The sequence below is a fragment of the Gigantopelta aegis genome, chromosome 9, assembly GCF_016097555.1.
Source record: "Gigantopelta aegis isolate Gae_Host chromosome 9, Gae_host_genome, whole genome shotgun sequence".
NCBI classification, from domain to species: domain Eukaryota; kingdom Metazoa; phylum Mollusca; class Gastropoda; order Neomphalida; family Peltospiridae; genus Gigantopelta; species Gigantopelta aegis.
In genome coordinates, this window is record NC_054707.1 from 72,687,776 (window position 1) to 72,698,768 (window position 10,993).

General features: G+C 35.8%; 1 protein-coding gene across 3 annotated transcripts in view; it reads right to left on the minus strand.

Annotated features, from left to right (window-relative positions):
* The window catches only part of LOC121380569 (ligand of Numb protein X 2-like), a 63,008-nt gene that overhangs the window by 18,373 nt on the left and 33,642 nt on the right, over nucleotides 1–10,993 (minus strand). For 2 of the 3 annotated variants that reach the window (XM_041509445.1, XM_041509444.1), the window contains exon 4: nucleotides 1,174–1,266. In XM_041509445.1, the coding sequence (XP_041365379.1) occupies nucleotides 1,174–1,266 (93 nt within the window). Of the gene's footprint in view, nucleotides 1–1,173; nucleotides 1,267–3,344; nucleotides 4,201–10,993 lie in introns of those variants that run through there. The other variant, XM_041509447.1, reaches the window with a different exon arrangement.

A 10,993-nucleotide genomic window follows, 5' to 3' on the forward strand; every position in this document is an offset into this window, starting at 1 on the left:
TAATCGATTGTGTGGGACGACTGTGTGGGAAAATATTAACTGTAATTGTTCCTTCAGTTTAGACGATGCAATTTAAGTAAATATGCTGGGGATGGAATATGTTTTCATGTGTACATAAAGGAATTTTTTATTTTATTAAAAGTAAAACAACAATAAGTGCATGGTCCTTATAACTGAAATTCTTCTAAGGTACATATAACTCCAACTGATTGTGTAATAGAATGTTGATCATTTGGTGCAAACCAATTATAACTGATGGTCGATAATGAAATTCCAACCGATTCCCAGCACTAATGTAATTGAACATGAATTCATCATGTGTAGTTACTGATGGTAGTACAGACTGACCTGTGTATCAGATGAGCTTCTAGTTCTGTCAGGGGAGGGGGGAGGGGGAAGGGGGGTCAGACTGACCTGTATATCAGATGGGCTTCTAGTTCTATCAGGGGAGGGGGAGTTCAGAATGACCTGTGTATCAGATGGGCTTCTAGTTCTGTCAGAGGAGGGGGAGTTCAGACTGACCTGTATATCAGATGGGCTTCTAGTTCTGTCCGGGGGGGGGGGGGGGGGGGGGGGTGGTTCAGACTGACCTGTGTATCAGATGGGCTTCTAGTTCTGTTTGGGGAGGGGGGAAGGTTCAGACTGACCTGTGTATCAGATGGGTGTCTAGTTCTGTCCGGGGAGGTTCAGGCTGACCTGTGTATCAGATGGGCTTCTAGTTCTGTCCGGGGAGGGGGCTTTCAGACTGACCTGTGTATCAGATGGGTGTCTAGTTCTGTCTGGGGAGGGGGGTGGTGGTGGTGGTTCAGTCTGACTTGTGTATCAGATGGGTGTCTAGTTCTGTCCGGGGAGGGGTGTTTCAGACTGACCTGTGCATCAGATGGGTGTCTAGTTCTGTCCGGGGAGGTGTGTGTGTGTGTGTGTGTGTGTGTGTGTGTGTGTGTGTGTGTGTGTGTGTTTCAGACTGACATGTGTAACAGATGGGTGTCTAGTTCTGTCCAGGGAGGGGGGGGGGGGGTTCAGACTTACCCATGTATCAGATGGGCTTCTAGCTGTGTTTGGGGAGGGGGGTCAGACTGACCTGTGTATCAGATGAGTTTCTAGTTCTGTCCGGGGGGGGGGGGGGGGGGGGGGGGGGGGGGGGGGGGGGGGGGTGGGTGGGTATAAACTGACCTGTGTATTAGATGAGCTTCTAGTTCTGATCGGGTTAGCACTTCTTCACAGTAATCCACATTGGGACAGACAACCAATAGCTTATCCAGCAACCTGCAAACAAATATTACATGTAAGCACAAATAATAAATAAATAATAAATAAAAAGGAAATAGAATGCAGGAGTTGGATGGATGGATGGTTGGATGTATATGAATGACTGAAGTTGTAATTGAGATTCACACTAGTAAACAATAATAGTACGCGTACAGTGTAGGGTGGCCTGGCCCAGTGCTTATAAAACTTTAAGGCCCAATTTCTTGTTAGTGGTGTAACCATGACTCCAGATTCAAGTAAAACTCAAACACTTAGATTTTTTTCTACAAGCAAGTATGAACCAAGATATTATTATGACTCAGGTATGCATGTGCTCAATTTTTTTTCAGTTCATCATTGCAATATAGCTGTAAAAATCTAGTCCATCCCACAGGGAACACCTTCTTTCATACTATGGAATTTACTACAAGTTATATATTTCTGAGCTGAATGATTTGTAAATTGACTCAATAATAGTAGGGGTATTTTTTGTTATTTCCAAAACACTTTTAATTTTCTTTTTACATCAAACCAAACTGAAAATATTTACAAAAAACATTTTTATAGAATGATGGGTCAGTTTTCAGTTCCATGAGAAATCAAGCCTTAGAATCTAGATTCAGGACTCTTATAAGTATTTTTCATGCTGGGGTGTCGTTAAACATTCATTCATTCATTCTAATAATGTCTGGGACTTTTGTGCTATGGCAATGCCAGTGTTCTCGCTGCTCCATTTAAGCGGGGCGCCCCGCTCCTCTATTCCATTTTGCCGCCCTCCTTTCATGTTCCCCGCCCTCCTTTATTTTTGAGCGCCCCTCTTTATTTTCCAGCACCTATCTCCACTATTTCCAAATGCATTTTTTTCTACACAAAAAACAACGATCAGTCTGCACAATGGACATCAAAGGAAACAAGCCGCATTGTGTACAAAAAAGTAATTGACGAAACATTTACTACAGTTATCGTAACGTAATTTAACAGTATTTTTAACAGCCTCTATTTTGTCCAATATCTGTATCCATTTGTATGTTTGATAGACACAATAAAAGTTATATTTTATGTAAGCAATGAAAACATTTTATTTTTTACGGATTCGGCAATCTCCGATTGAAAAAAACTCTCTTATTTGGCGCCAAATTTGTCACGTGATCAGAATGGTCATTCTGTCTTTTGTTTCCACTAACTATCGTTTGATATTTTGACCTCAGTTACAGATATAATTGGTTGAAACTGATGATTTTTACTTTCTGTTATTCTGTTTATTCAGCAGTTCTTTATAAAATATTGTAAACTTTTCATTTTGAGGGGATATGAACGCTTATAAAAACAACGGAAGTGGTAGTGTTTATCATTAAAATCATTTATCTTGAGTGCCAAATAATATATACACCGCCTTTACAAAAACGAAACTACTTTTTATCAGCTGGCGATAATATTTTATCACAGCGATCTATTCATTCGATGAAGATGGAAATAACAAAAATGTATCTGACATTAGGAGATCACTTTACAAACATCTTTATTGTTTTTCGTATATCTTGAAATCTTTATTAAAAATAATAATATTAAAACTTTGATCGGTCCAGCAAAACCGGGCAGACCGATATCATCTTCGGTTCAATTAAAAGACGAATATTTTTTATAAACCCCTTTGCACTTTTTTGTAGGCAAAATAAGGAATATGTCTTTTTTCAAAGTCTACCAACACACAACAATATGATAACCAAACTACTCCCCCCCCCCCCCACCTTTTTTTTTTGCTTTTCGTATATTGGTGGGTTTTTTTTTTTTTAGGGTTTTTTTTAAGGGTGAGGTGCCGACCAGCCGCCCTCCTTTAATTTTCATCCAGCAAGAACACTGAATGCTATACCAATTGCATGTGTGTTACATTGTTAGAGATTGAGTCCAGACTTTAGTTTTGTAAGCACAGCCCAGATTGTAATACAATGTAACAGTATCTCTAATCTGAAAGCACCACACAGATATCATATTACAATAGATTTATGAACATTTGACTACACCCCCTCATTATTTAGATCACACCACACACCTTCAGAACAAGGTCAAGGCAATCACTAATAAACCAATTGTCCTACCTGAAGGGGGTCAACACAACAGTGTCTTCGTCATCTTGATAGTGTAGGCATTTATCCATGCTACGTCACTCAGCATTTTAATGGAACATTATCCAGAAAACATACTTCCTGACCAAATGTCATATTTAAATCGTGAGATAACTGTTCACAGAATATAAAAATTCACAAGGTGCCCAGGACACAGTACTGCAAATCGTATCCATTTTCAAGTTACTATATACATTTATAAAGAGGTTTTTCACAAGGAAGAAAAATGGCAGCACTGGTTAAAACTGAACTGGTACAGGAAGTTCTAAATATATCAACAATTAAATATCAGTGAAAAAGTTAAAATCCACATACAAGCCACAGGTGGTCTTTATATCTAGGTAGAAATATGTCCACTTGTACCCAGAAATGATGTCTGTTATGCTCATTATCAACAGATTATTCCAAATGACCTTGAGAACAGCTCAGATGGTAGACAAAACAGAACTGTTACTTTTTATGCCTATGTGGAGTAAATATATGTCTTCTGCTGAATCATCAGTAAGTCCACGCTGACCTTTAGACACCAGATACTGGATTAAGAAGATATATTATACATCTATTTCCATTATGTACTAACTTCACACTGAAATCCACAACACAACGAGACGAGAAGTTAATTTCAACCCAGCCAAAACACCATTAGTCCAATACAATATCGAACACGCACACTCAATCAAGTAAGTGGAAAAACAATACCAATCATTTGACTTAATTGGTATTACGAGCAATTTCAAAGAAACGTGATTCCTTGATTAATCCTGCCGGGACCTGGCTAAGTGTAGAATTAAAACTCTTGTGTATTTGTCTGTCCCATGTTTCACACCGATCACCACATAATTCTCACTCAATATGTTGAGCAAATGGTTCCTGGTTTACACACGCACAATGTATTGACTAGACAACAGGTGTCCCCGATAAACATGTGTCACCATTTCTAGGAAAATGAATATTCTAATTGCATACCACATTGACAGATTACTGATGACTGTAAGGCTGCAGCAGGCAGACACATTTATTTGATGTCCTCAACACAGACTTGAGATCTTTGATTAACATAATAATTAAAATACTGAATGCAATGAAATTTCAATTACTTTTTTTAAAATGATAAATATGATTAAATGACACATAAAAATATATTCAACAATATATAGTACAGATTAGTAATCTTAGTTTGTATTAATACAAAAAAGTTACTGTAGCAGCATCTATATACCAGAACGAATTTCATATATTCAAAAACATTTGAAATGAAGCTGTTTTGCTTCAGGAATACCCCATGAATACAACACATTAAACTACATAATTCATCATCGTTAGCAGTCCTGTGAAAATAAATAGCTGCACTGTTTTCGCTGTCAACGAAAGCCCACTCACTTTCGGAAAACACCTACTCTGAACAAAAGGCAAAAACTTGACAATTACTGCAACCTATTGATTAATACTTTCCCAGTACTAAGGCACACGATTTCAACTTTTGATGTTTGCACGTACTTCCGTGTACATCAATACACAGATGTAGAGAAAACACAAACATGCCACTCGACTATAACAACACCTCTGCAACTGATCAATGAGTTATACATTACAATAAAAAATTGAGTTATACATTACAATAAAAAATTGCCCACCATCCATCGTAACTTTATAGCCAACTTGACTATTTCCATTCACAACTGTTCTAAGTTTACATGTACACATGATGGACGAAAGTGTATTTTTATGTTGAAAATCACAGTATTAAGGAATAAACCAATGTTATGATGAAAAACATACAATCATAAACTGTAACATTGTAGAAGTTGATTTGGGTTTGTTTTTTTTGTTTTTTTTGTGGGGGGGGTTCTGTCATTTAAAAAAATCTTATCACAGGACACTATTTTAATTTAAATTAGCAGCTATTAAAAAAGCAAAGAAAAGTAGTATCTAATGACACCAGAGTATAAGTCTATTTCAACAGTTGGTCTACTGTCTCTGCATGTAGATAGTGACAGGCTACTTCTACCAAAGAGCAGCAAGGATTCTTTTAGATGTTCTTCATATAGGACAGCCCATTCCACAGCCTTTGATGTACCAACCATAGAGCTTTGTATAGGCAGCAGCTAAATCATTCATCTAACATTGAGCATGCTGTGAATTTAGTACAATTCCATGCTACTGCTAATCCGAGATGTCAGGTCGAAAATATAAGATTATGAGATGAAACATCTAAATTAGTATTATTACACCGTTTTACAATTCTAACTGAATCCCAAAACATCTATTATTACACCGTTTTACAATTCTAGCCAGATCCAACAAAATCCTCAAGTTCAATGCCTGTATAGTACCTGTACTAAGCTTTAGATTTTAGATTTTGTAAAAAAAAAAAAAAAAAAAAAAAATCTAAAAATAAAATCGGAATAACAATGATATCAGTTGAAGTGATAATAATAATAAACAAAAATATCTATAAACTACGAAGTCCAAAAGCCCAGTTTAAAAAAGGATACTGAGCACAACGTATTCTGCAATATACACAACAAATGACAACCTCAGACGGCAAGTCACTTTTAAAACACAAAAGTGCACAAACACACACAGCTGACGTTGCCTTGGAAAAATGATCCAATACACCTGCTCAACAAACAAACCATGCAACGTGCAAGTAGATATCTGGTTCTACATCAATCCAGTAAGATAAAACAGATATTATTATTACACTCATAAAGGTTGCTCCACAATGATCACAAAAAGGTGAATCAAAATGATGGGGGGGGGGGGGGGGGGGGGGGCTAAGGAGGAAACAACAATGGAAGGCTTGGATGCATATAAAGACAGACATATTGTGTAACTTTTATATATTCTTCTCCCCACCCAGTGTTCATTATCCGAACAGCTGTAACATTATATACATGGTAATCTTAATAACAAAAGTATCTCTATTGATTTTCATACCCACATCAGCACAGGAACTCATAAAATGAAGTTCACTTGGTGTTTATTATTACAACGCATTATTAAATATTACTCAGATCAGTACACACTGTCGTGTTTTTAATCTCAACAGAATTGGTCTTTTGTAAACCTGTTTGCCAGCTAAAAATAATACAGAAATGTTTTCGAACAACATTAATATGCACTTTTAATACGTTAGCTGACTAAGCACTGAAGATGGCTTTTTTATCTCTTTTTTTGGTTGGTTTTTGAAACTTGTTTTATTTTATTATTTTATTTCAGTATATTAAAAAGCCTAAAATCAAGAATAACATCAGCACAACATAATATATTTTGTAACTTTTTTATTTAATAAATTAATAATTCAGAGGGGCGATTAAAGAAGGTAGGTGTAACTAGGTGTTATCAATGAAACGAATGAATATGACTACCAAAGACTTTGCTCAAGACATATTTGTAATCCTTTTTTAAAGGCAAAATCCAACCAAATACTTAATACAAACTTCAAGTGCTGACTACAGCCTTCATATAGAACTTGTAAACCATTGACACTCCGACCCCTCCAAAAAATTAAAAACAAAATAACACCACCAGTAATTCTAATACACTATGCTGTTTCATATCACTAAACAAAGGTTAAAATATCCACCAAGAGATTAAGAACATGGTAAACACAGAATTAAAATATCCACCAAGAGATTAAGAACATGGTAAACACAGAATTAAAATATCCACCAAGAGATTAAGAACATGGTAAAAACAGAATTAAAATATCCACCAAGAGATTAAGTACATGGTAAACACAGAATTAAAATATCCACCAAGAGATTAAGAACATGGTAAACACAGAATTAAAAAACATCACAAGAAAACCGTTTCTCAAAAAAAGAAAATCTGAGGCTGTTAGGATAACCTGAACTTCGACACTTACATACCCACCACAAAACACAAAAATGAATGACTAACAATTGAAAACAAAACCTAAATCAGCTAGTGGGTGTCAAACATATCCACACCAAGAAGGAACAACAATCCAAGGGTGATCGTCTGTATTACTCTAATCACATCAGCAACAATACCACACCAAGGCCTTATGAAGATGAAAAAGCTATCACCACATGTGCATGTATTGTAACGGCCATCAAGTACCAATACCTGCATAGCATGCAGGGGAGCCATCCATCATCGGCTAACATTAATCATAAATATACCTCATTATGGACTTGCATTTCTTACAGCCAGACCTGCAGCAGTCAGGACAAAGACATGCCCAATTACACACTTAACAAATTACCCTTATTATCTAGTCACAGGCAGGTTTAGTACTGGGATTGGTGGTTTTTAAAGCATGCAGTTTAGAGTTATTCACAGTATAAAAATGTTAATAAACTGAAATAAATTATTTAAGATTTGTTGCTTAAAAACTTTTGTCGAAGAGTTTAGAATGTTTGTATGAGCAAAGATTCATCTTTAAAGAAGTCGAAGAGTTTAGAATGTTTGTATGAGCAAAGATTCATCTTTAAAGAAGTCGAAGAGTTTAGAATGTTTGTATGAGCAAAGATTCATCTTTAAAGAAGTCGAAGAGTTTAGAATGTTTGTATGAGCAAAGATTCATCTTTAAAGAAGTCGAAGAGTTTAGAATGTTTGTATGAGCAAAGATTCATCTTTAAAGAAGTCGAAGAGTTTAGAATGTTTGTATGAGCAAAGATTCATCTTTAAAGAAGTCATTATTAACATTGTAGTTTAGATTTTAACAATATATTCGGGATTCTATTAAATTCTAAAGAAATTATACACATTTTAAAATGCCATATTTTCTCAAAATATTTGGGGGGGAAAATGTCTGCTAGTTGTGTATATGTTATGCTTTTAAATACTTTAAAAGAGATCACCCAACAAAAGTTTAATAATGAGTTAGGAATTGCATGGGCCGGTGCACAAAATTGGTATTGCACAAAAAGCACACATGTATATGATTAAATTGAGGTATTAAGTGGGCTAGTTCATACTCAATAAAATTTTGAACAGCAGCCATTGAAAAAACTTGAAAAATGTACAGGATATTAAAAAGTGTTAAAAGGCTGGACTGAGTAAAGTTCAATGCGAATGCACTAGAGTCATGATTCAAACTGGAGCATGGCATGCGTGGCATGACTGTTTGGTTGCACAGGAGCCAATATTTATGCCTCACAGAGACAATTTCAACAAACTGGTATAACTTTGGACACACCCATAAGTTTGATTCACAGTTGTTAACTCCATGTAGTGAATGTCTAATAGTGGACATACACATAATTAAAAACAATAAAACATCTGTTTAACTGATTTATGCAATTTTATTTTAAATTTTTGGTCAATGATTTCAATTTTTTTAAATGTGTTACAATTTTACATTGTTTTTGCCCGCTCCCCCCCCACCCCCACTACTTTTTTTCAGAATGAATAACCATTATTTTTATTATAAAATTTTAATAAAATTTTGTGAAATGCAAATGTTCATTAATAAAATCGAGTTTAATATAATGTTATGAATGTTTTTCTATTACAAGAATAAATCTGAAAAATAGTTTCTGTATATTTTCTTTTGGCATTCATTATATAATTTATAAACATTAAATGATTCACATGAACATTTTAATTTGATATTTGGCAAAAATATTTCCTACACATATGCCTATGTCTATATCTGTTGAGATTTGCTAATAAGATGGAACTAATATAACTTTGGGACATGGCTTAAGGTAAACAGACTTTCATGAAAACCAATTAAGCTAAATTAATTATTGTAGCTCTTTTTCTAACTCAAAACACAACTAGAGCTTCACCAAACTCATACCTTTTCATTAGCATTGAATGTTGTCATCTGCCATGGAAGGAAGGAAATGTTTTATTTAATGACGCACTCAACACATTTTATTTACGGTTATATGGCGTCGGACATATGGTTAAGGATCACACAGATATTAAGAGAGGAAACTCGCTGTCGCCACTTCATGGGCTATTCTTTTTGATTAGCAGCATGGGGTCTTTTATATGCACTATCCCACAGACAGGATAACATATACCACGGCCTTTGATATACCAGTCATGGTGCACTGGCTGGAGCGAGAAATAGTCCAATGGGCCCACCAACGGAGATCGATCCCAGACCGACCGCACATCAAGCGAACACTTGACCACTGGGCTACATCCCGCCTGCACCATGGAGACCAGTGAAAAGCCCTGTGTATAGATGACAATTAACACAACAGAATTCAACAGGAGAGAATCATAATGGTGTGTCATAAAAAGGAAAAAACCCTCAATCTATTCTACAAGCTTGATAATTAAAAGCACACCAGATACTAGGACTTTAACATTGCCAACGAATGTACCAATCATCTGCGTAATCAGCAAAAGACAAGCTATAATTCTCCTTGAGTATCAATGGACACATAATTCCTGTCCACTCCATCATATTTAAAAACCTCAGGTAACCCTAATCCTCCTTAATCACGAACACTCATGCGGTCACTGTGCACTATAAAACAAAGAATCAATGGGATCAAGTCAAGAATCATTATCATGTACAAAAAATAGTGTTCACTACTGAAGGTCAGAGGATGAATTCAGGACATGAAATTTGATCCAACTACATTACAATTGTTAAGAAGGTAAAATGTATATGGAACTGATTGCATTATGGGTAGGATCTAGCTCAGTTCAGTGTTGGTAGAGTAGTCACCTAAGGTGCTTGCGTCATAGGATAAAATCACCTCAATGGGCCCATTCTCCGACTGCCCCCCCCCCCCATTTTATCCAGTGCACGATGACTGGTATATCAAAGGCCATGGTATGTGCTGTCCTGCCTGTGAGAAAGTACATATATAAAATCCCTTGCTACCAATGGAAATATGTAGCGAGATTCCTCTCTAAGATGGAGCAGGATGTAGCTCAGTGGTAAAGTGCACATTTGAGAACGGTTGTTTTATTTGCGTAATCTTTTTTTTTTGTATGCGCAAAATTTCGAGCACCCTTTTGTTAATGCTTATTGTAAATACCAACTGCACCAACCCCATCCATGTGCTCTTTTGTGAAACAGCGGCAAAATACAAACAAAAAACTTTTTTATGAATTTTAATTAGCATTTACCTGGAGATCTCCATAAAATGCACATGCTACACAGACCTTTATTAGCAAGAGACATGTGAGCATCAAAACAGCAAATGATACCAATAAGTATATTACAGGATGTGACCACTATTGACAACATGATCCAGACAGTGCACAGGTAATATTAACTGTCGGAATCAATACCTAACTGACATGAGAAAATAATTTGGCAATATTACAAAATGAGTCTTATACATTATTTACAGAAAGATCACATCATCAGTGTAATTATACCTGTTTGTGCCAGCACTACTAATAACAATATACTCAGATACAGCCAAATTCATTACTTTGTTTATTATTATTACCTAGGTGTGCAATTTAATTATTAGTCTACCAATCTAGGTTTCTAAAAATATATTTATTATGCCATCATTAAAATTAATTTGGTCTGCTCTAATAAAAACTGTAAATTTACAAATAACTTGACCGATTTATTCCGCATGGGCTGACGTCATGGAACACACCTGTCTTGCATGGCTAGGGATGGGGAAATACATAATATATATATATATATATATATATATATA